The sequence below is a fragment of the Oenanthe melanoleuca genome, chromosome 13 (genome assembly GCF_029582105.1).
Source record: "Oenanthe melanoleuca isolate GR-GAL-2019-014 chromosome 13, OMel1.0, whole genome shotgun sequence".
In the NCBI taxonomy this organism is placed as follows: Eukaryota; Metazoa; Chordata; class Aves; order Passeriformes; family Muscicapidae; genus Oenanthe; species Oenanthe melanoleuca.
This window is the reverse complement of record NC_079347.1, coordinates 15,313,886-15,338,630: the sequence shown is the minus strand read 5'-3', so window position 1 is coordinate 15,338,630 and position 24,745 is coordinate 15,313,886. Positions and strand designations below refer to the sequence as shown.

Below are 24,745 nucleotides of genomic sequence, written 5' to 3'. Positions count from 1 at the left end.
CCTCCTCCCTGGGCTGAGCAGCTCAGCTCCCTGATTTCAGATGCTCCTGTCCTTTCACCATCTCCCTGCCCTTTGCTGGGCTCTGGCCAGCAATCTGTGTCTGTCTTGTACAGGGTCACTGAGAACCAGGCTCAGCACTCCAACCACGCCTCGCTGGAGCTGAGCAGAGGGGAAGGATCCTCCTCAGCCCTTTGCTGATGCCCTGCCAAATCCAGCCCAAGGTGTTGCTGGCTTGCTCTGCCACAAAAACATATTGCTGTCTCTGGATCAACTCGTTGTCCCCCAGGTCTTTTTCTGGAAAGCTTTGTTACACCTGGGTGGCCTGCAGCTCATACTGGTGCTTGGGGTCGTTCCTCTGCAGGTGCAGGACTTTGATTTCCTTTTGCTGATCCTCATGAGGCTCCCACCAGCCCCTTCCTCCAGCCTGTGCCCCTGGATGGCAGGAGATGCTCTGGTTTATCAGCTGCTCTGCCTCAAAACTCCCCCAGTTTCCAAGGCACTTCCAAGCCAGCAGGGAACAGCCCGGCAGTGCCATCAGCCAGCCCAACAGCCCGGCAGTGCCATCAGCCAGCAGGGAACAGCCCAGCAGTGCCATCAGCCACCTCAACAGCCCGGCAGTGCCATCAGCCAGCTCATCAGCCCAGCAGTGCCATCAGCCAGCCCAACAGCCCAGCAGTGCCATCAGCCAGCAGGGAACAGCCCAGCAGTGCCATCAGCCAGCACGGAACAGCCCGGCAGTGCCATCAGCCAGCAGGGAACAGCCCAGCAGTGCCATCAGCCAGCACGGAACAGCCCGGCAGTGCCATCAGCCAGCTCATCAGCCGGCAGTGCCATCAGCCAGCAGGGAACAGCCCGGCAGTGCCATCAGCCAGCACGGAACAGCCCGGCAGTGCCATCAGCCAGCAGGGAACAGCCCAGCAGTGCCATCAGCCAGCCCAACAGCCCGGCAGTGCCATCAGCCGGCTCCCTCGGCTCTGCCCCCAGCTCACAGGGATGGATGTCCGTGCTCCTTTTGCTGCTCCTGACCGGACCCTGCTCCACCGACTCCCGGGGCACCCACGGAGGGCAAGAGCCTGTGCCGGCCCCTGGCGGCCCCTGGACAGACTGCCGGGGTAACAGGACACACCGCCGGGACAGCGGGACAGACTGCCGGGGCAGCGGGACAGACTGCCGGGGCAGCAGGACAGACTGCCGGGGTAACAGGACACACCGCCGGGACAGCGGGACAGACTGCCGGGGCAGCGGAACAGACTGCCAAAGCAACAGGACAGACTGCCGGGACAGCAGGACAGACTGCCGGGGTAACAGGACAGACTGCCGGGGCACCTGGCTCCTGTCCCAGCTGCTCACGAACAGCCCGGTGTCCCTCGGCCGGCGCCTCCCACGTGGAGGGACGGTGGCCGCTGTCCCCTCAGGGCCATTCAGTGCCACCAGCTGTCCCCAGCCCGGCGCGGAGCCGCTCCTTGGCGCTGCCGCGGTGCCTCTGCTGGACCGCAGGAACGCACCTGCAGCCGCTGCAGGGTGAGATGAGCCCCACTCGGCAGAAAAACCCCATCTGCAGGCTGGGAACACAAACCGCGCTGGCACAGCCAGTCTATCGCTCCCCTGCCCGGCTCAGGCACACCCGGGGGCCCAGCGGTGCCTGCGGATCCATCCCCGCTGGTTTGGACGCACCGCGGTGGCCCCGGGGTGTTTGTGCGGCTCAGGGCGATCACCAGGGTCAGTGCGCTGGGCACATCGCTGTCACCAGCTGCAGCCGTGCAGCAATTCCCTTCTGGTGCGCAGCAAAGCACACTCGGTGTGGATGAGCTCCGGCCACGCCGTGCCCTGAGCGGGTCCCACTGTCCCGCCGCTGCTGCGCGGCACCCGCTGGGCTGGCAGGGCGCTCTGCCTCGGGCAGCCGCACGTCATGCAGGCAGGAATGCCAAAGGTCTCATCTTCAGGGCAGAAAGGTGGAGCGCAGAGGCTTGGGGAGCTGGGCGTGACCAGGACAATGCCGCTGGTGGGAGGCGTTCTCCCTGACCTCGGAGCAAATAATGAGCCAGTAAAAAAAAAAAAACAAAATATACCAAAACAATTGATTTTTCTGCCAGATGTGATCTCCACGACAGGTTGATGGAAATTTATTAATCATTATTTGTAAACTTTTATAACTGGGAGTGACCATCTGGCCCCATTACTCATTCCCATCTGCAGGGCCAGGGCTGGCAGCCGAGGGCAGAGACTCTGTCCCTGCCCCTGCCCCTGTCCCTGTCCCTGTCCCTGTCCCTGCCCCTGCCCCTGCCCCTGCCTCTGCCTCTGCCCCTGCCCCTGTCCCTGTCCCTGTCCCTGTCCCTTCCTCTGCCCGTTCCTCTGGCCCTGCACCAGCCCCTGGCCCTACCTCTGCCCCTGTCCCTCCCCCTGTCTCTGCCCCTGTCCCTACCCCTGTCTCTGCCCCTGAGTTCACTGCCAGCCCCACGGCCACTCTGGAGGGCTGGTGGCTCCTGGTGACACTGGGTGGCAGCTGCCAAGAGCTGCTGATGCCCCGCAGGGGACAGCCGGGCACGAACAGCTCCGGTTTCACTGGGGCGCTCCCTGATGGGTTAAGCAGCTCCCAGTTATTGCACGGGAGAAGATCCCCAGACACACTCAGCTCCTAGAGCATGTGACAAGGCATATCCACACACTCTGGGAACAAAGTCACCTGAATTTCCCAGCAATGTCGAGGAATGATGGCAGTGCTTCCAGTGGGCACAAAAGGGCTTAATAAAGCAACAGAGATAAGGATTATTCTGGAGTAAAAAGCCACCCGAACCTGTTTTGTTCATAGGTGAAAAAAAATCCGAGCACCCAAAGGTCATAGTCAGGAATTTATTCCCTCGTTGCAGGCTTGTTTGCTGAAAGATAAAGATCTTTGATGCAGGTGTACAAAGTGCCAAGGATCGGGAAGGCAGCGCAGAGTAAACCCCCGGCCAAGTGACGTGTTTGTGGCAGAATCACAGCAGCTGTCAGAGGTGTCCTGCGGTTTATCCTGCTCTTCCGAGGCAGAGCTCAGCTGACAGTTTCCTGCCCTGTTAACTGTGCTGGCAAGGATGCTGCCCTGCTAGAGCCAGCCTTGCCCGTGGCAGGGGATGGCCTGAACACTTGCATCGGTGCAAGTACTGATGCTTGGCTTGGTAGAACCCTGACTCAGGAGTGGCTGGGGACTGTCCCACAGGCTGCAGTACCTCACCCCGGGTCATAACAGCCCTGTGTAGTGGCTCCACCACTGGGGACTTGACCACCTCAAAGGTCTTTCCCAGCCTCAATGAATCTATGTGATTCTATTGCATCTTGTTTCATGAACAAACTAGTCAGGGACCTCTTGTGACCCACTTTCAAGAGAACAAAACGTAAAGGAATCCAGGCAGGAGCTGGGGAAACCCAGCTGCTGCACAGCTCCAGTTTAATGGTCACCTTGCCCCAGGAAGCTGTGACTCTCCCCATCCTCCAGTCCCTCCTCCAGCCCTGTGCCTTGTCTGGAATGAGGGGTGCAGGTCCCAGCGGGACACTGGGCATGGTGCAGCCAACACCTGCCGGAGCAACAGGATGGCTTTGTGGATGTCAGCTGCCTTTTTTTTTTTTTTTTTTTTTTTTTTTTTTTTTTTTTTGTTTTTTTTTTTTTTTGTTTTGTTTTTTTTATTTAAGGCCTCCAGCAATGGGTCTTTCAAGGAGTCGTTTGAAAGAAAACAATGAAGTGGCTTTGCCAATGTTTACAGAAAATCTCTTTCATGTTGGTACTGGAAAGTACAGCAGGTTGTGTGCACTCTTCCCTGCCTCCTAGGCACCTCTGCTCTTCTGGGCTGGAAAAAACTTCTGAAAGCAGGAAAGCTTCAGGCTACTTCCACAATGAAACATTCCATTGCTCCAAACCCGGTTTTTGACCATTCTAAAAAATAAAATTCCATTTGGAAAGAGAAAAGGATTGGTATATAGTTTGGGGATGGGCAAGATAGGGCAGAGGCTTTCTAGAATGGTAAGGGAGCTCTCCACAGAAATGATACTGTGTTTCAAGTTGAAAAATACTAAAGATTTTAAATAAAATGTAGTATTTTGGCTAAATGTAATTGTTTCTTTGTAATTGAATTTAAACTCATTTTTTCTCCTATTTCAGTTCAGGTATCTGAAGGTGCTGGCTAAGAGATCAATATTGTGCCTCAGCCACTTTTCACCTTTGAGTTTTTGTTATTTGCACTCAATTAAGAATAGAGCTTCAAGTGTCGAGTACAAAATCAGAGACTTTTGAATGTATTAGGAAAAAAGAAACCCGAGTATCAAGCAACCAGCTCCTCTAAAACAGAGACCACCAGCAGATAAAGGAGCTCGTGTTACTGAGCAGTTTGCAACCAGCCTGTTGTGGACTCTGGTGGGACTGAGGGGTGCAGCATATGAGGTCATGCTGGAGATGTTGACCTCAGGGCAAAAAAAAATTAGTTTTCTGCAGACTTTGTCCTCTGGTCTGTTCTTCCTTTTCACATAGGTAAGAGCTTACCTACAAACCAAACCCTCCTCTTTGCTCATGAGAAAACAATCACCTGTTTGTTTATTGTTTTACAGTTCAAACAGACTCTGATAACGCTGAATTCCTTTGTTGTGAGTGTAAGAGGTAAAAGGGAGTAAGTTACCATATGCACATTCCTGATTACATTTATAAATTCATATGGTTCAATGACAGATTGGATTATTTTCTGAGTTAATAAATAAAGAGGAGTGGACAAATAAAATCTTTTGACTTGAGTCAGAGCTACCTGCAAATATTTTCTGAGGTATTTATTTCAAAAGCAATTACATTAAAAAATTTACACAATTACTTTCTTTCTAAAACGAGTTGATGAAATCTGGAAAAGAAAGGGTATTCGGTCAGTTTATTTTACATACAGCCTTTTGCTACATGCTTTACATATGCTCTGAAAACTTGGAAAAAAGGCTCTAAAATAAACATGCCTTTTGGAAGTACCTCTGTGCTGGAACATGGAATCACAAATACAGGATCATGAAAATACACAATAATTTGTTGTCACTTTGCTGTTTACTTCTTCTCTTGCAATATTTAGAAACATTGGTTGCTGCTGAATTTTTCCTATTGCCACATTTTCTCCTTTTGAAATGTCTTGAGAAGTTTGCTGAGAGTTTGACAAAGAGAGAAACACCATTATCCACGAAATTAAAAGCAGAAAAAATAGCAGCCACAGCGAGTGACCCGGGCTCCCGGGGCTCGCTGGAGCGGCGCTGCTCCCAGTGCTCCCAGTCCTCCAAGCCGAAAGAAACCACAAGCTCCGCTTAGAGTTTTGGACAGAAACAGTGTTATTCCTTTACCCTTCATTTATTATTAATTTAAAAGCCTTGTCTAGAGTGCTGTTCATAAAAGCAACTTATTTAGTAGCCCACAGCAAGCCTGGCTTCAGATAAAATGGGGTTAAACCAGGCTATTTTCCAAATGCCTCACTTTCAGTTTTACTTGTCTTCATTTTCTTCCCTGCTCAACCACTTCATCAGCCAACTGCTGCCACATTCTGCTTCGGCCTCCAGAGAATTAGCAGTTCTGACTCCCAGCAGGCTGTCAGAAAAAAATCCCCCAAAATCTGGCACAAAAGTGAGATGTTATTTCTAATTGTCTTTTTCACTTTTACTTTTCCTCTCCAGCCGTCCGAGGCTCGGCTCTTCCCATCCTCCAGTTTCCTTTGCAGCCGTGCGCTTGGCAGGGCTCCCCGCTGCATTCCGTGTTTCAATAGCTGCAGCTCCGCAGGCTCACGGCTCCGGGAGCGGCCGACGGCTGTGCTGGCCGGGGAAAGCGCCGCCTCACCGGGGCTGCGCTCCTGCCACGCTGGCACGTCACCGCCGCCGCGGCGACACTGCCACGGGCTGTCTGTTGGAGCCCAAGTGACTGCAGTGTGGCAGAGAGGGCTCCGCAGGGCCCGTCCTCACGGCTGCTCCACGGCAGCTGTGCCGGGCCCCGCTCAGCTACCGGCTGGGGAAGGGGCCGTGCCCGCGGGTGCCGTGCCGGGGCTGTCCGTGCCACCCTAACTGTTCTGTAACCCGGCTCCCCACGGTATCCGCGTTACAGCCGCCACCAGCTTCCCCTCTGGAACCACAGAAAGTCACCCCGGGCACCCCGTGGGCTGCTGCGACGGCTCCCGGCTCTCTGCCGGCCCCTGCGGGGAGCCCACCGCGGCTGAGCCGGACACCCGAGGCCAGGGCACCGGGGCACGGCCCCTCCCGGCCCAGGGGCTGCGCTGGTCCGTGCGATGCCAGCACCGAGCGGCCCCGACCCGCTCCCCGCCACCCGCGCTGCGCCCTCGGTGTTTCCCCGCGGAGGGGCCGAGCGGGGCCGCGCTCCTGGCGGCTGTCCCGGCCCTGGCCCGGTGCTCCGGCCTTCCCGGGCCCCGGGCCCCGCTCCCCGCTCCCCGCTCCCGGCCCCGCCGCCACGGGGCGCTCGGGGGCGCGCAGCCCGCGGGACCCGCGCGGGGCCGCGCAGCGCTGCCGTGGGTGTGGCCGGGGGCGTGGCCGGGCGGTGGGTGTGGCCGGGGCGGGGGCGGGGCCGTGCGGGACTCGCGGGGCGGCCGCCGGCGGAGCAGGAAATGGAGGCGTGAGCGGGCGGAGCGGCCGGGGCTCCGCGCCCAGCGCTGACCGCGGGCTCGCCGCCGCCGCCGCCCTCCCGCACCGCCCCGGCCCGCCCCCGCCGCGGGGCCGGCACGTGAGGCTGCCCGGCGGCGGCGCCTCCCAGCGCGGCCGGGCCGGCGCGGCCCCCGCAGCGCTGCGAGCCGCCCGCGGCAGGGGAGCCCCGGCGCGGCCCCCGGAGCGCAGCGCGGCGGTGCATGGGGCGGCGCGGACCATGCCGCGGAAGGAGCTGCCGCTGCCCGAGGGCTGGGAGGAGGCGCGGGACTACGACGGGAAGGTGTATTACATCGACCACGGCAGCCGCACCACCAGCTGGGTCGACCCCCGCGACAGGTGGGCGGCGGCGGGACCCCGCGGGTGCGGCGTGCGCGCAGAGCGCGGCGCGGCTGCTCCCCGTGACCCGGCCGGTCCCTGCGGCCATCCCCGGCCCCGCTCGGGCTCCGCAGGGCGGGACGGTGCTGGCGGTACCTGCGGGCCCGGCCGGCAGCGGGAGGGCAGGGCAGGGATGGAGGGGCTCAGCGAGTTGTGCTGCTGCCGTTCTGCCCTCTCCGCGGCTGCGGTCGGCGCGGCCATGCGGCCCTTGCGGGGCTGGGAGCGCCGGGGCAGCAGCGGTGCTCGCTGCGGCGGCTCGGGGCAAGCTGGGCTCGCAGAGGTGTCGGCGGGCCCTGTCCTGCATCCTGGGCCACCTCTGCGGGCAGCTACGTGGCCTTAGCGAGTTTGGCCATCGCGGAGGTCGCTGGCTTCAGGGTGTGTCTCTGACCGCCCCTCTTCGCCGCCTGCTTCCCTGCGGAATCCCCTTGCTCCTGCTCGCTCTGAGTAGTTCTTTTCTTGCTTAGAAAAGTAAGGTAAACAGAAAACGGGGTGCTGCACAAGACCGAGGTCATTTCCAAGCAACACTCTGTTCTAGCATGTTGTATTTCCATGCTTGAGGCAGTCATGGTGAGCCAGAGCACGGGAGCTTGAACGTGCAGGAAGCTCAACTACTGGATCACCATTGAAATTAGAAGTTTTAAAATTTCTCATTTAATGCTTTGTTAGCTGAAGTTCCCAGAAACAGGAACTCAAAAATGCGTCCTAGTGAGTTGGAAATTCCAACAATCTAAACTATGCAGTTTGTCATTGATAAATTTCACATACTTCCCCATCTGACAGTGAGCGTTTTCCTTGTTGAGGGGCAGAAAGTGCAATTTCTGAATTTGTGTTCATTTTTTCCCCTTGCTCCAGTGATCAGTTCCTTGAAGGGGATTCCGTTCATGGTGGGATGTCAGGACTTTGCCTCTGCTCCGTTTACTTTGATGGGTTTTTTGTTAAGCATGGAAGTGAATGATTGTCCAGTTTTACAAGATTTCAAGGAGTGTTCTGCATTCCAGGAATAATCCTTGTGTGTACTGTACACAAATGTAACCTGCTGCCAGCCAGGGCTTTGGAACTCCTCTTGGGGTTCAGTTTTAGGAATGTGGTTGAGAAGGGCCAGTAACAGAGTTGTTCCAAGGTGTTTCTTTAACCTTCATGAAAGTCGATGGAAGTTTAAATTAGGAATGCTTTCCTGGCATCCTTATTTTGTTCAGAGAATGAAGAGAAGTGAGAAATCTAATAGGCCTAATGCAGGCTTATAAAAATTCCTTGTGTCCTTGGTTAGTGATTCAAGAATGACAGAAATGACTAAATGGGTGCCTTATTTAGCCATGTGTACTGAGCTGTCACAGAATCATTACCTGCTCACCACTGCTGGAGGAGAATAATCAAACACATTCTGATAACTCCTATCACATGACATTTGTTGTGCACATAGAAATACACCTGAATACATGTGGCCCTGACGAGCTTTGCATCTGAGTCATCTTCCAGTAGTGCTGCCAGGGAAACAACCTGCATTGGACACTGCCCCTGGAAATCCACAAGGTTGAAGAGTCTATTGGTCCACAGTAGAACAATTATGTGACACAATACTTACCCATCATCTGGTGCACTGTGAGCTTTTATGAGCTGAAATTCTCCTCTGCCATACAGGAAAAAAGTTTCTCTTCCAAGCAATTACCACTGCCTGTGAAAACCAGTTGATGGGGGATTTCTCATCAGCTCAGGTCATACAATGCCTGTTCCCAGCAGGGGAGTGAACTTGGATTTACACGCTGAGCATTAAACTTTATCACTGTATTTTAAAGTTTAAATGTTTGAAGGGTTAGCCTTTTACAAGTCATATTTAAAATTGCTGCAGCTGAGATGTTGGTTTGTGAATTTGCTACAGTGCTCTGTGTGCAATGCTTACACATTCTGTCTGTAACCCAGCAAAAATCAATAGATATTGGGTAACATAGCTGTAGAAATGCAAGTTTGAGGAATGTGGAGTTAGGGCTCACTCTGAACCCAGTGTCAGCAGGGACATTTGTAAACCTGATCAGCAAGTAGCAACTAGTAGTGAAAGAACACAGGTTTTTAAACCTTCCCTAAATCTTTCATTCTAACTTAATTTAGTGGAAATAAACATGAGCAGGGATACCAGCTAGCTTCAGGGCATGGGCCAGCCCATTGTTTTGTGACAGCAGGTTTGCAGTCCTGCTGAGGTTGGTTTAACAGGCTGCCAGGGAAGCAGAGCTGGCTGTGGGCACACAGGGGTCTGCAGCAGGGAAGGGGAGGCAGGGAGTGAAGGTGGGACCTCAGCTGGCCTGGGGCTGTGAAATCAGAAGCTGGGCTGGTGCTTTTCCAGTTCCTGTTTAACACATGACTCTAGTCCTGCTGGTGGGCTGTTGGTGAGAGGGGCTGTTGGACTTTGCCAGGAGGAGCTCCTGGCACTGGTGGCATCTCACTGTCCTGTAGAGTTGACCCAAGTGATCTTCAGGTGCCTGGGGCCTTTTTGAAGCAGCTGCATGTCAGAGCACTTTTACCTTGTGCCTTTTAAGACTCAGGGTAGTCCTGAGAAACCTGTGGATGTTGGAGCATTTTGGGAAATCATCTAACATTAAATAATCTGAAGAATTTTGTGATTTAACTGTTGCTGTCCCCATGGTATGGTGTAACAGAAAAGGGTCAAGGTACTTTGCATTACAGGAATTTCAGGTTAGAATGCTCTAAGGCAATTCTGCTGAACCAAAAACCCTGCTGTGTTTTCCCTTTTGTAAGAGGAAGTTCACATAGCTGCCTTTTTTGGTAGATCAGTTGGAAATTAGATAAATCAGGAATTGAATACAGTGTGACAGGAGATCAAACCTTATTGAGCTGGGGGAGAAAATTTGTCATTCCTGGTTTTAAAACTATGCACGACCTTTCAGGTCTTCACCAGTACATACCAGTTGGTGAACCATGCCAGAGAGCTGTCTCAGTTGCTTTCTCAACACAGGGGGTTAAGCTCTGGAAGCTGCTGTGCTGGTGGCCAAACAGAAAATGCCAGTGGTGTCTCAAAACTTTAGCACCAGCTGCTGCCTGTTCTTAAGCATCAGCATGAGCAGCACTTGAACAACAGAGTGCCCTGAGTGAGGTTTCAGCTTTCATCAGAAGTGAGGATTAGAGATGGGAATCTCTGTTCCTGTGCTATGCTGTCCTTGGGCTCTTTACACCAGGTTTAGGGGAACTTCTACTCCCCTTCAGACTGTCTTGTAAGAGGGTAATTTTTTAACTTCTTGCCTTTCAACACAGAAGCTTCAGGATGCACTGAAAATTTGGCCATGCCTGATAATCTGTCCCACTCTTGAATATCTGTGTTGCACTCTCCTACTGGCCTGGTGGTGTAAGCAGGTTTTTCTGGGTTATTTTAGATGGAGCTGACTGAATTTCTCATTTCACTTCTGTCACTGGACTCCTGTTGAGAATGAAAGTGTTTGAAATAGGAGCAATTGTAGCTTAAATTAGGTGAAATTACTAAACAGCGTCAGATGTTTTCAGTTTTGGGAGACAGCAGTGCCTTAATTGATGGACCTCCATTTCTTGAAGGCTCTTGTTGCTGTAAAGGGTTGGGAAATGTTCATTAAGTAAAAGCCCAGATTCTGCATTTTCTACCTAAATTCCCTTACTACTCCACATGGAGGTTTTTCCAGTATGAACCTCCAAAGCAGAGCTTTTCTGAACAGATTTGCCAAGGTTGAGGGCCAGTGCATGTGGTGTCACGTGTAAGATCTTGTGTATTTAAAATAGTTAGGGCTACCTGTTTACTCAGGAAGATTCAGCTTTGCTGAGCCCAAGGATTTTAGTGGAGAAAAGCCAGGCATATAATATGGAGAGCACCATCATCCAGCCATGCCCTTCTAGGCTTTATGAGAAATGCTGCACAGTATTGTCTCCTCTGCATTATTCTGATCTCTAAGCTTTTCATCCCCAGTCTGCTCTGTGCACTTGGTCTACAAACTGCCTTTATTAAAGATTTGGAAATGTGAGCATTGTGCTGAAAATTCATATGTAACTGTCTACTCCTTGGATTACTTGCTTAAATGTAGAATAACTTTAATGACTGGAATGAAGCTGCTATAGCTAACTTAAATGTGAGAATCCTTCAAAATAAAAGGGCTGGAAGGAGGGAGGGCAATGAAAGGCAGCAAGAACAAAAGGCGTTGTGCTGTTCTGTAGAAGAAAATCAGTAAGCATAAGGAGAAGAGAGAAAAATTATCCAAGATAGTAAAACCAGGGGAGGGAAATGCTCTTTCATCAGTGCCAACAGCATAGGTCATGCAGCTGAAGGCTGCTAGTTTGATGCCTGTTGTTGCCTTTCTTTGCTGATATCTAGCTAAGCACCCTGTCATATATATGTGAATCTGCTGCTTTCTCCTGTTTGCATTCCCCAAAATAGCTGACAGCTTTATAAGGAACAGGCAGCTCAGTGTGTGCCCATAGAAACTGCTGATGACCATTTTCCATGAGTACAGAAGGGAGTGACAAAAATGCAGTCCTCAAAGTCATCCAACTGCCACCTCTTGGAACAGGTGTCCTAATGTGTAGGGTTTGTGCTGTTCTCACTTTTTTTCCACAGTAATTCATTTAAGTAGGTGCTAGTATACAAGGAGACAAGGATAGCAAGTAAGATTATTGTGATACTTGAAGTTATTTTAATTTGTTAATGTCAAGTGTCTTCCAAGACGATTTAGCTCAGGATGCACCTGTAGATTGGAACAGTGGGTTGGAGCTGAAATCCATCACACCGCTTCAGTTATAAAAGATCAGACTTTATTTTTTTGGGGAGGTTTTGGGTTGATTTTTCCCCCCCCTACACCACAGACAAGCCTGGATGTTTTGAAGACTGCAGGGACTGCCTTCAGAGCCAGTGTGCATCCTCAGTAGTATAAGCTCACCTCACATGGCAGAGGAAACTGAAAACAGCAGATGTGAAGCTTTTTAACAAGGGCATCACTGCTAAAGGTGTGGTATGCACATGTGTGTAGAGACAGAGGATGTTGGCAGTGACTTTAGAATGACAAAAAGCATTATTTTATCTTGCTTCCCTATGGAACATGAAAAAAAATAGAAAAATGTGAGGCTTTGTTCAGCTCTGCAGCTTTTTAATGCATCTTTGGGAATTCTGAGTCTTTAAGGATCAGAAATGCTTTTGAAGAATCTCTGTAAATCACATTGTTTAGAAATATGTAGGTTGAGCTTCATCTTCTGCTCTGGCAAGGTCATCTTGCTCGCAAGTTCATTCCTTTAATTTTGCCTCAAAAACTGATAGCACGTGAAGTTAGAAGTTGCCACTAAATGGAAACTTATTTGGCAACAGAATCAGCAATTCCATCCCTATGTAGGTCATATATTTTCATATCCAGTGGAATGGCAGGAAATTGTCTAGTAAATTCCAGAAGATGTGGGTATGACAGGGGAGAGGTGGTTGCAATGTTTGGCATCTGGGGCAGGTTCTTGATGCTGTTGTTTTTGGGGCACCTTAAGCTGCTGCTTCTGCCAGGGTAAAATTCTGTATCAGTGTAGGGAGTGAGATCCAGAAGCTGCTCTGGCTGAACAATGTAATTTTGCTGTCCGGGTTCATTTACAGAAGCAGGTGATCCATGTTTGTGTGCTTGTGCAGAAACTCGTGGTGGCACAGCTGGGGCTGAGCCGGGAGGCTTGGAGGAGTGGGAGTGGGGCTGGCTCTGGTGGCAGTGCTGCTGAGGGTGCTCTTGTGAAACTCTCCCCAGGCACTTGAGCTGCTCAGGCTCTCTGCCAGCCCAGCTGAGGAGGTGTTCCCAGGTGCTTAACTCTGCCCCATGATTTCTGATCGAGTTTTACAGGAAGAATGGATTTTCACTTGCTGGAGCCCATGTGAAATCAGCAATGAGGCACAGCATCTGAAGATACTCTTCACAGGGCAGCTTCATAACTAGCACAGTTATGGGAAGATGAGTTTTCAGCAACATTTTCCATGTCTGAATTTGATTTAAATTCCTGTACATTGTGCCAGAAAATTTATTGGAAGACATGGGAAGATTTTTCCAAAGGAGTTTAATGAAATCACTTGTACATAAAGAAGTGATGTTTGCTAGGTGGCTCAGGGGGTCCTGTCACTGACCCACCACTCCACCTTTTGGGACTGGCTCTAATCTCGGTTGCTGGAGGAGTGTATTAGGAGGTGCTTGCTGTTGTGTGCTCCTGGAGGTGGCTGCAGGCTGCCAAGGCTGTCCTTGCTCTGTGCTCAGCATTCCAGCAGCATCACCGCCCCACTGCGCGTTCCTGCACGCGTCATGGACACTGCTGAGCTCACGTCTGACAGGAGGGAAACGTCCTGGGCTGGGCTTGGCGCTCCATGTGTCCTGTGGGACACCTTCAAGCCTCTCTCAGAGAGAGAGACAGACCATACAGCTGGCTTGGGAAAGCCTTGCTGGTCTCTCTGTGCCAGGGCTGGCTGAACCTGGTGGCCTTGAGTGCTGCACCAGCAGGCAAGTGTTAGCTGGAATAATTAATCAATAAAGAGGGGTGGCAGCAGCTTGGCAGAGTCAGGTGGAGGTATGCAGACTAGTGCTACTGCATGCACCTGTAGGACAGCTATGCAGATTGACCACTTCCTTGGAGAGAAATACTTTTCGTGCTGGCTGCTTGCCATTCGTGAGACCTGTTTAGTAAGGTTAGTGCTTTGCTTGTGGTAATGAGGACTTGGCTTTATTTGAGCAGTTTAGGCTCAGCTCTTGTTCACAGAGCCTAAGGTTACTGTTCCCTCCTCCCTTTAAAGCTACATGCGTAGATAATTGGCTGAACAAACAGTGGGCAAAACTGCTCCCTGCAGAAAAATAACTGCTTTTCACTGCCACTCATTCAGTGAAGTGGCATCTGGAAGACTCTCCAGATAGTCACAGGAGGTTTGGTGTGTAACAGGAAGATGCAAAGAAGCCAAATCCTACAGCTGTCAGTGTTCTCTGTGTTTTTCATGCTCTTGGATGGGTTCTCCTGGCTTGGTTTGTTCTCAGTTTATGCTGATACTTACTGCTGCCACCCCAGCCACGATGTTCTGCAGCATAAGTACCCAACACATTTTAAAAACAGATGAATTGCTTTCTCAATCTCATGGAGGTGCTGTAGGGATTAATTAGTTCTGACAAAGTGCTTTCTGGCTGAGATGTCAAACTGACATTTCAGGACTAATGGTATTGCTTAGTGAAATTGTTTGGTTCTCCTCAAATGCCTAATTACTATTTTAGAAGAATGTACTCTATGGAGGGAAGCTTTATTGATTTAAAGCACGCAATAAACAGTATTGATTTGCAAGAGGCAGTCATTCATATCTGCTCTGTGCAGGATTGAGATGTAAGGTGGTCACACAGCTACTTTGCACTGAAGTGTAAGTGAAACTATTGCTTTAGTGACCCTGCAACGGCTTTCAGATTTCTCATATGTGACCTTCAACTGCCTTAGTGGCCTTGTACTCAGAACAAGGGCAGTCCCCTGCCAAGGAGAGGGCTCTCTGCTATTTCATCCTTCACAACCCTACCCCACAGGGAGGATGTCCTGCAGGGGAACAGCAGTGGGTAAAATAACCTTTGGATCCTTCAAGCAGCATAGGAAAATGTAGGTAACCACAGAACTGCTCTGTGAAACCATACTGTGGATAATTTAGTGGTTAATTTTGCTCATGCTAGGCACAACTTTGGATGTCATGAGCCAGCTGAGCCTCTGCAGCTCCAGAAGACATGCTGGAGGCACAGCTGCACTGGCTGTCCCCTTGGCCATGCAGCCTCCAGGCCATCAGGGGCATGAATCCCATGGGACATCCTCAAGGGGCTCAGGCAGGTTGGCACCATGGCTTGGCAGCAGAAACCTGTCACACCATGGCACCTGGCCCCTCAGTGAAGAGGAGGAGTCATCTCCTGGCATCTTCATCCTGGACACTGGCTCCATTGTTGGACTGTTTGAAACGCTGAGTATGTGTTTGAGCTGCTTATCCAAATTATCTTAAAGGGGATTTGGGTGGGGATGATAATGGAAAGTATTTGGCTGTCACATGTGATGCAGCTCTGTGAATTATCCAGCTTGTTTCCTGTGAGGCATCTCAGGCTGGTGGCCTGTCTTGGGTGGTGCTTGGTATTTTTAGAAAAAAATAGTAAGACTTACCTGAATTCTGATGACCTGTACTGTATCTAATTCCAGGTGAGCTTTTCATACTGAATTTTTTTTAAATTAATATTTTTAGCATGAATAACATTTGGTACTGTAGAGTTTTGGCAACTTGGTTAAACTTGAAATTAAATCATCACTTTGAACAGGCTTTTTTGTTGGGGCATGGATGTAATGGTGCTCAGGTGTATTTGATTAGTGGTGTGTTAACTCTGCAGAGAATAAGGAGGTTAAACTCTCCCATTCAGTATATTATTCAACATTTCTCAACATCTGGTCTCTCTCCACTTCAACTGTCAGTTGACCCACTTGTTTAGATTTTTCTGAAATTCCTTGAAGTCATCTCCACATCCAGCTAACCTAAATAACTTGTCATCCAGCAAGGCAGTAAGCCAGGTTTGCTATTTGTCTTTTCTTATGTTACTTTTCTTATGTCACACCACAAGGTCTAATTGTCAGAGTAAACACAAGTTATTGCCTTGATGGGACTGTTTAATTCTTGTATGGACACATACATAGAAGGCTTTGGGCTGTTTAACAGCTAGTTCTCAAGAAGTTTTCCAGTATTCTAGACATGGCAGTTTTGTCTGGCAAAGAGATCTCTTTGCAGCCCTCACTGAGTGTTATTCTGTCTTATTTTAATCTGTATGTGGAAGGAAGTGAAATGTCATGGCTTCTCTCATATCCCATGGTTTTCTGTGGCACTAAAGTTTTGTATGATGTCTTAGACTTCTTAATTTTTCTATTTTTTTTTTTTTTAATGTGGCTGTAAAAACTCAGCTGAGTTGGTCTTTAATTCTGAGTAGAGGTAAATACATTGTCATCTACCATCTGTTAATTACTCATTGACTGCTGTGTGGCAGCCATAGTGAGTTTCTCATACAGCTGGCTTACTAATAATTCAGTTTAGAAGGTATCTGCCATCATCTGCCTGATGCTAATGAAAGCATAACCTGAATGTGAATACTGCCTTAAAGCACACCTTCTTTGCTTCTTGTATTCCTTGGGCAGTACTCCTCACTTCCTTTTTAAGATTTCAGGAGAAGATTGTGTGGATGGAAGGGGGAGAGGTGCATGGCAAGAGTCTAGCATCATTATTTACAAAAGGGTTGCATGGATAAAAATCTTAGTTTGCAAAGACAAATTTGCAACTGAGCTGGTCCACAGTCTTCCACTCAGGCTGTTTTCACACATCTTTTGTAAATGCTACTCTTATCTCTAAAGCAAATGTTCTGTTGAATTTTCTCATCTTTATTCTCTATTTGTCCAGTAGTCTGTAGCTAATACCCCAGAGTGCTTCCTGGTTTCTTTTCTATCTGCTTCCCAGATGCAGGCTCCTGCAGTTTTGGATGGTAGCTCTGACAAGCTGTGTTGCATCTTCAGCAGCTTGGCTGGGCTGGTCCTTTCCAGTGCAGTCACTGGGGGTTTGGGTCAGGTGCTGTGGTGCTCCTTCCTTCCTGTCAGGAAAAGATTCCTCGGTGAGTGGGGGAACACATGACTGCAGCTGAGCATGCTGCAGTTCACAGCCTGGTTCAGACCTGCCTGTTTGGGGCTGGAGGATTTGTCCTTGTGTCACACAGCGTCCCATCGTGTCTCTGCCAGCCCCAGGCAGCAGGATGGGCTGGATGCTGCTCTGATTTCCTGACCAGAGCCATGCACCAGGTCCTTGAAAGAAGGTGGCACGTGGTGCAGTTAGCTCCTGGGGTTTGGGGTTGTGATGTGTGTAGTGCAAAAATGACAGCAGCCCAAGTGGTATTCACACCCATAAACCTTCTGCTTGGAAACGTGCTTGTGGCATGTTGGTGAGGTTCCTTTGCAGTCAGATTTCATACTGAGCAGACTTGCAGTGAAATAACTGGAGTTTAATAATTTTAACAACGCCCTTTAAAGGCTTTGTTGTTTGAATTGTCTGGAGTAGTTGGGCAGTTGTGTGGCAACAACTCTGAATGACAGTACTGCCTCTTACCTGTTTTTGTTGAAGATGGGCTGGAATGCTTTGTGACTAGTCTAGATGCCTGTTCAGAGGTGTAGGGAATAACGAGGTTATGTCAGTATGAATTAGGGATTTCACAACAACAGTTTTATTATTTATGTTGCATTCTCCATATTTATGGAGGGTTTACTCCCCCCTAGCTAGTGGCTTTGTGGTCAAAGGCAAGCTGTTGTCCTGTCATTTTATACCTTTGTGTTCCCAGCTCTGGTGGGAGCTGTTTTCCAGTGATTGTTGCTTCAACTTTTTCTCTCCCAAGCTTTATAACACTGTTGCTTATTTCCCTTGTGGCCATGTTTGCAGGGTCTTTATAGCCTTTCATAAGTAAGCACTTTGCCTGATGGGAGAAGGAGGTTTGTGGAGTTAAAAAAAAAAAAGCAAGAAATACGCTGTAGGTAATAGATTCCAAAAATGCAAATTTGTTTAAGCAACTTCTTAAGAAGGGAGGGAGGAAGGAATTGAAGATTAAAACCTGTGTTTATATACATGTAGAAGCTGGAGGCAAAGCAATCCATTCATAAATATACAATAGGATTTATGTCATAGTGAGAAGTGCTACATGCATATTCATGTGTAATTTGCAAATCCTTTGGTGATTAAATACTTTACTCCAAACTCAAGAACTAAACAACCTTCTTGTTGAAATGAGATGTCCAAAGGCTCTAATGCTTCTCCAGTGGAGGGGAAAGGCTGCGTGGTGTAATAGATCTGATACTTTAATTTTGACTCTATTTTTGGTGTGCTCTTGGCATTATTTTATTAATATAATCAGGAAGTTTTGAACAAAGTATGAAGCAGATAATTGCCAGGAATATTGTAAAGCCTGTCATGCTAAGAAAAGCAAATAGGCTTAGGAACTTGTTAGGGTGTTTTTCTCTCAGACTGATTTTAATGTGAAATACCTTTATCTAAACTTTCATATCCCACAGGTAAACAAAGAGTCGAGCTAGGAGCAGCTTGGAGTGCCGCTGTCTTAAATAATTGTGCAAGTGCAAGTGAATTGTCTTTAAAGCGTGTAACTCAGTTCTTCACTCAGAAATGGATATGAATACACTGTTGCCAATTCTTTAGGTTTTCAAAAGTCTTAAAGTATTGTAGACAAAGTATATCCTTTCTAACATCCTGACCAGGGAAAATTACAGCTATGGAGTAACTGTTTCCTGCAGCTGGGGTGTTGCGGGCAGGTGAGTGCTCAGTGACAGTGCCACGTTCCTGGCTGGGGTGTGGTGATGCGATTTGCGGTCAGTCATGGCACTAAATGATCCTAAATGGGACAGCAGCTGCCAGGCATCCTGCTGAAAAAACAGAGCTCAGCCTGTGCCATAGGATGAGGTTGGGACTTGCTGTGGTTCGGTGCTCTGTGCCTGCCCTCACCTTCCTCGGGATCCTGTCACAGCTGGAAGTGGCAGTGCTGGGTCCCCTCTGCAGGCAGCAGCTGCTCTGCTTGTGCAGAGTGGTGCCACGTGGCACTGCACCTGTGCGGTGGCTGGTGTTTGTGTATTGCTGTGGGCAGTCAGGAACCACAGCTCTGCTCTGCTCCTAAAACTGGGCCTGAGCCTGGTCAGTTCCATCTAGGTAAATTCCCTGTATACGCTTTGGGAAAGCTGGGCTTTATTCTTGTATCTGCACCATCACAAATGGCTCGTTTTGGAATTGGCTCCTTTTTGTAGCTTTATGAGCTCTTTATCCTTCGTGCATAGTTTTGTGTGGGGAGAATATAAAGTACATCGATGCTGGATGGGAGAAGCCAACAGAGTTCTTGTGTTCTTTCTTCACCACTGAGGTTAGTCCCTCTTTGAAAGTTGTGTTGTCTGATTTAGTTTTCCTGCTCCTATTCTGTAACAGCCCACCTGAGGGATGCTTTGATTGAGCTGAACAAGAAGACAGAGCAGTGCACTCAACTCACTAAGGACTATATATGCATTTTTCTGGCTGGCACAGGTGTAGCATATTGCCCTTCTAGTCCTGTTTACTTGTTTTTCTCATTCAGTCACAGGTAGGTTCTGCTCCTTGGTGATCAGAGAAGAGCCCTGGATCCCCTGCTGCTATCTTGTGCTGTGATCAGGGGGCGTGTGGCAGAGGCACTGTCCCTTTCATGCCTGGGGGCTCTGCTGTACAAAGCTTTTCTTCAGCTGATTTGAAATAATGTTTCCAGGTAACTGTGAAAAGCTGTTGCTTTTACAATGAACACTGAGAATTTGTAGCATCTGCCATATCAGAGCAGCAGTGTGTCTTAAGCTGGTGGCTGGTCACATAAGGGTGTGAAGGTACAGCACTGAGTACTTGAAGAATATGAATTGGTGTAGTTCTGTAAGAAACACAAGATTGATCTGAACAAACCCAGTTCTCCTTAAGCTGAGTCCTGAGTTGGTGACTTCTTAGCTTTATAGGGTGGGCACTTCACCCATCAAGCAGTTCAGATGCACATGGGGGAACTGGTGTGTGAGGTGTGGTGTTTCTGATTACTGTGACCAGATGTATGAGCTGGTTTTATGCCAGTATTTTTTATTATATGTGATGAGGAAAGCTAAAAGAGGTAATTTACAAATCCCATGTTTTAAGAGTGCTGTTCAGGTAGAGAGGCTGGGTGGGAGGTGAATTTGATTTCCCCCTGTTTTAGTAGCTGTAAGTGGTTGCCTCTGGCTCGATCTCAGAAGGGTGCAGTGAACCATTGCTTACAGTATTGTAACCAGTTGCAATTTTGCTGGTGGAAGAAGTAAAAATCTTTGCCCTAGAGGTTGTTTCTGGCTGTGGGCCTGAGCACAGTCTCCACTGACAGGGCTGGAGCAGGCTGAGGAGCTGCTGAGCCATCCTGGTGTGGGAGGTGGCCATTCCTTTAGCCCACCTGACTCCTCACTGATTTTGCTGGCATGCAGAAAGCTGCTCCCTCTCTTTTTGGGCACAGGTTCTGCTGCTGAAGTAAGCTGGAACAGCCCAAGGACTGTCTGGCAGCAGTGACAAGTTGAGGTGGGAGTGACCTTCCTGCCAAGCATGGTTCCCCTGGAAGTCACTCACTCCTGAGCTGCTGTCAGTGCAGTTGTGCTGTGCTTGCCTGGCACCACGGGTGGTGAGTGTGGGTTCAGCCAGCCAGCTCTGTCACTTGTAGTTTGTCTTTCAAAGCAGACAGCTTAAATATCAGATTGATGCTTTCTCAGTGCTGCTCTGTGGGCTGTAATTCCATCTGCTGCGACACGGTGAAGGTGACACCTGAAAAGGTATGTGCTGCTTTCTGGATGTCCTCCCTGCACCTTCTGCATGCAGAACTGGAGGCACCATTTTACCTGCTTGTTGGCCTTCTCAGCATGTGGGTGCTTGGGAGCCTAGCAAAACACTCAATATTTTCCCTGAAGTGCTGCTAGATTTTCAATGTCATATTTCATTCATCCTGATCACTGCAGTTTCTGCAGTATCACCACCCTTTGTCTTCACTGCTTTGGAACAGTAGAAGCATCTGTTTATGCCATTGATTTGGCAATTATTAGAAGGACATTGAGCAAAAGACATTATTAGTAGTAAGCAGGAGTGTTCAAACACCTCTGCCTGTAAGGTCTGTGTTTTTAATAGTTCTGCAGATTCATCACTGATTTTGGAACTTGATAGCAAGTTGACTCTCTGGATCAGTCTGTAGATTACATTAAAGTTACTAGACAAGGGCAGCAGGAGTACTTTGTTTGTCAGAGAATTTCAGCTTGATCTTTGCAGGTGAGCTGAACTGTGGATAATGATTTATTTAGCCATGCTGGTGGGAGTAAGTTAATATGCATGTTGTGAATTCTGCACTGGTGGTGTGGATCAGTATTTGGATAGAAATGAATAAAAAGGGTAACACAGTGAAACTGTTTCCTGAAAAAAAAATTGCTGACATAGGAGTTGCATTTCATTCAGGTGCTGATGGTGAAGTAGTAGTGAGTTAAGCAGCAAATTTCAAACCTGTAAGCTCTCATGATGGCTTGCTTAATAGCAGGTGTACAGTACTGTAAGGCACCATGTCAGATCCATTGAACACAGCTTTGACGTAAGGATGAAAATGAGTAGCTGAGATATTTTAGGTAATTGCCTTGAGCAACAGTGATGGTTGTATTCGAGCAGCTTCAGTGAGTTATAAACAAGCCTCTGCTGAGGCCAGATCAAGCAACTGATGATTTGCACAGTGCCTGTTGTGGTTTGCCTGGAGAGCAGCACACATAGTGTGTGCAGGCTGTACTCCTGAATTTCTCGTTTTCTCACCCACAGGGGAGTGGGTGTTCAGATAACACTTTCCACCTCCCCAGCTGCTTCAGTTTTACCTCAAGTGCCTTGCAACAAATACTGGTTTTGACTGAGGGAGACTGACTCATTCAGCTGCTTCTTATCCCTTGGCATATATAAAGGCTACAAAACCTGATAGTGATGGAGAAAAAGTGTTACTGAGGGATCTTGGCAGGAAATACTACTTTACACTCTCTGAAAAAAAGCCCCCAGCTTTCTCCTTTTTTTTTTATTTGGATGGAAGAAGGGAAAGCACAACTGAGTTTGGACAGGAACGTCTTTCTAACAATGTCAGCTCTAAAAAATTTGCATAGAGATGACTGGCTTTGAAGTAGCTTGTTTTTCAGAGCCTTGCTTTTTGAATTTTAGGGGACGGTAGTACCAACCTGGGGTATTCCAGGCCTCAGAAGAAAATCTCAGAAGTGAAATGTCTTGTGCCTTAAAGCATCTGCATATCCTGCAACTTGTTTGCTAGGCTGCTTTACAAAGAGGGCTTAATTTTGTGAGGAGAGCATAGGTGTAGCTCACCACGTTCTTTTCCTGACTACACCCCATGCATTGAAAACTGAGAGAAAGAAAATACCTTGTTACAGATGAACAGGAGCTGGGGCTTGCTATGGCAGAACACAAAGAAATGTGATTTCCCACTGTGCTAGGTTTGTGTGGCCTCTACTAGATTTTAAGAGCTTATTTTGACCAACTTGTATTTTCCAAGACAAAGCTGAAACTCTTGCAGATTTGTGCCTTCTGCTGCTTCCCTCAACTTGCAGGGAAGAAAAACATGTGAAAATGGAGGTGTTTTGGCTTGACTTGTTACAATCCCTAAATAATATTCTGTGCGTTATGCACCAAATGCTTAAAATCCTATTTTGGAGTTCACATTAAATAATAGGCAATATGGCAATACATAGTTGATAAAAATGGAAAATCCAGTGCCAGATACATCCTTTTGAAAGTATAGCATGATCTGTGGGTATGTGGTTGCTTAGGAAAGGGCTGTCCACAGGAGGTAGCCATGCTATGTGGGTGAAGCCAGTCAGAGTGGTTAGAGCATGTTATGTTGGACATTCAGAGATTTGGGAAGCTAAAGTGAAATCCCCATCAGAAGAAATTCAACAACTGCCAGGAACATCATATAATCCGTAAAAAACATAGCTATTGCTCCCAGTTTTTGCATTAAAAGCCCCTGGTTGGTTTGGCCATGTGCAGTGTGGAAGGGAGCCCTGGTCTGAGCCACAGACCTGGGGTGCTCTGGGGAGAGCTGCTGCCTTGCAGAGCCAAACTCAGCACCAGTAAAAGCCAGTGATGACTGAAGGGAGCAGACCTCTTGATGTGCTGCAGCATTCTGTCTGGCAGACACCTGGGGCAGGGATCTCCATCTGGCGTGGGCAGGAGTGGCTGCTGCCATAGGAACCGCGATCCCACTGACCCTTCTGCCGGGATAAACCCGGGACAGCGCCGCTCTGGGCTCCCGTGGAGAGCTCTTTGTCCTCACAACCCATCACCTGCACTGCTGCCCTGCCCTCCCTAACACCCCTCCTACAGCTTCAGAGTACAGCTTAAACACTGTGCTGCAGTCTGCTTCCAGATGCTCAGTGATAAAAAAGGAGTAAGGATTTAACCATCTTTGTGCAACTGAGGGTCACAGCAGCCAGGCTGAGCCTCGCAGGGCTCAGCTTTGTATTCAGATGCCCTGGCCTGCGAGCTGCAGACATTCCAGATACTTGTGTTCGTTTTGGCTGTATCCAGGCACGCACTCACAAAGAGCAAGATGCGTGCAGTGAAGTATAAATCCCGTCCTCTAATGACTCAAAGCACTGTTGTGTTCGCATACATGCTTAACAGATTGTATAATTAGCTGGCTTTGTAAGCTGGCAGCATGTGTGATTCTCCAGTAGCTCCCTAAAAATCCTGTGTGGTGTAGGGAGTGTTCGCAGGTCCTTAAGCTGCTCGTATCCATGCAGCGATGACTGAGAGGGGCTGCATCCCTGAGAGCGGGTTCCCAGGCCCGGTGCCACCACCTCTGCCTGTCCCTGAGCTCTATGCTGGCAGCAGCTCTTCTGTTCCCCTTGGCTGCTGCTGCTGGGCTGGCTTGGCTCTGGGGACAGGGGCTGTCCCCAAGGCAATCCCCAGCAGAGCCCTTGGAGACAGGCTCAGCAGATGGTGCGGCCAAGCGCTCCAGTGTGCGCACCCGAGCTGCCGCTACAGCCCCTGAGTTCCATTCGGCAGTGGCCCAGCCCGGAGCCCGGCTTGGTGCGCAGTGTTTAATCGGAGTGTTGATCGCGGAGGTCCCAGGGCTCGCTGCAGAGCTCTCCCAGCCCTGCAGCCCCGGCACAGAGGCGCTGCTGGGCCGGGGGCAGAGCGGGGCCGGCAGGGCAGGGCCGGAGGGATGCGGCAGCTTGTGCCGTGTGCGGGACGCGCCGAGGGTGGGAGCAGCGCCGGGCCCGGGGCTGCGTGCTTGGGATATCATTGGAGCCGGGGAGGAGCCGGCAGGGGAGCCAGGCTGACCTTGGAAATCCTTATGGAGATGAAAAGGCGCAGCGAGGGAGCGCAGTGCCGCGGGCCCCGGGACGGGCCTGCCCTCCCTCAGCCCGGCCGGCCCGGGGCGGCGCGCACCGGAGGGACCGGCTGCTGCCGCTCACTGCTTCTGAGCGTTTATGAGTAATAATCGGCCCGAAGGCACTAGCGAGGCGGGCTCTGGCAGCTGGAGAAGATGTGCCACTGGAGAGGACCAGGTTTAATTATTCCTGGCAGGTGAAGCTCGTCTGTGAGTTTGGTGCCCAGAAATCTGGTGGGCAGCCAGACAGCTCGTCCCAGCCAGCCAGGGGGGCTGTGGTTTCCCCAGTGCTGCTCCCGTTCCTGACACTGCTGTCCCTGGCACTGCTGAGTCCCCGTGCCCAGCTGGGAATGCCCTGCTCGGAACGGCCTGCGTGCTGTTCTGCTCCGATGCTGGACAGAAGCAGCTCGTGGGAGGGCTTGGAGGCTGCAGAGCTGCTGCTCTGGGGAGAGGAGCAAGGAATAGCTGTGTAGGGAGAGGTGGGAGAGATGTTTTTTACAGGAGCAGCAAACCCTTAGCCTGGCTCAGTTGCTGATGTCCTTGTGCTGTGGATCCAACACAATTCTCCCTCTCTCCCCTGTGCTAGCACATATACTTGTACAGACACAAGCTAATTCAAGTTAAATAACTGCATCTCCTAGAAATTGATCCTTTTCTGAGATGCTTTTTGAGTGCTTCTAATCCTGAAGTGTGTTGCAGGAAAGTGACACTGTACAGATAAAGCAGCCCTTGCAGTGCAAAAAAGTAATCAACACTTAGTACTATGAATATGTGCTGTAAAATAAAAAATACTGCAT

At 49.6% G+C, this 24,745-nt stretch overlaps 1 protein-coding gene and 1 long non-coding RNA gene across 2 annotated transcripts in view; one reads left to right on the top strand and one right to left on the bottom strand.

Annotated features, from left to right (window-relative positions):
• Nucleotides 1-5,298: 5,298 nt before the first annotated feature.
• LOC130258969 (uncharacterized) lies at nt 5,299-6,489 on the bottom strand. Its single transcript, XR_008841562.1, has 2 exons — nt 6,111-6,489; nt 5,299-6,058 (listed from the first exon to the last, which is right to left on the bottom strand). It is a non-coding gene; the product is annotated as an uncharacterized LOC130258969 (long non-coding RNA).
• A 227-nt stretch (nt 6,490-6,716) lies between these two features.
• Nucleotides 6,717-24,745, top strand: part of WWC1 (WW and C2 domain containing 1) — a 65,747-nt gene continuing 47,718 nt past the window's right edge. Inside the window, exon 1 of the mRNA XM_056502738.1 lies at nt 6,717-6,969. Within this exon, the coding sequence (XP_056358713.1) occupies nt 6,851-6,969 (119 nt within the window). The 5' untranslated portion in view covers nt 6,717-6,850. The remainder of the gene's footprint in view (nt 6,970-24,745) is intronic.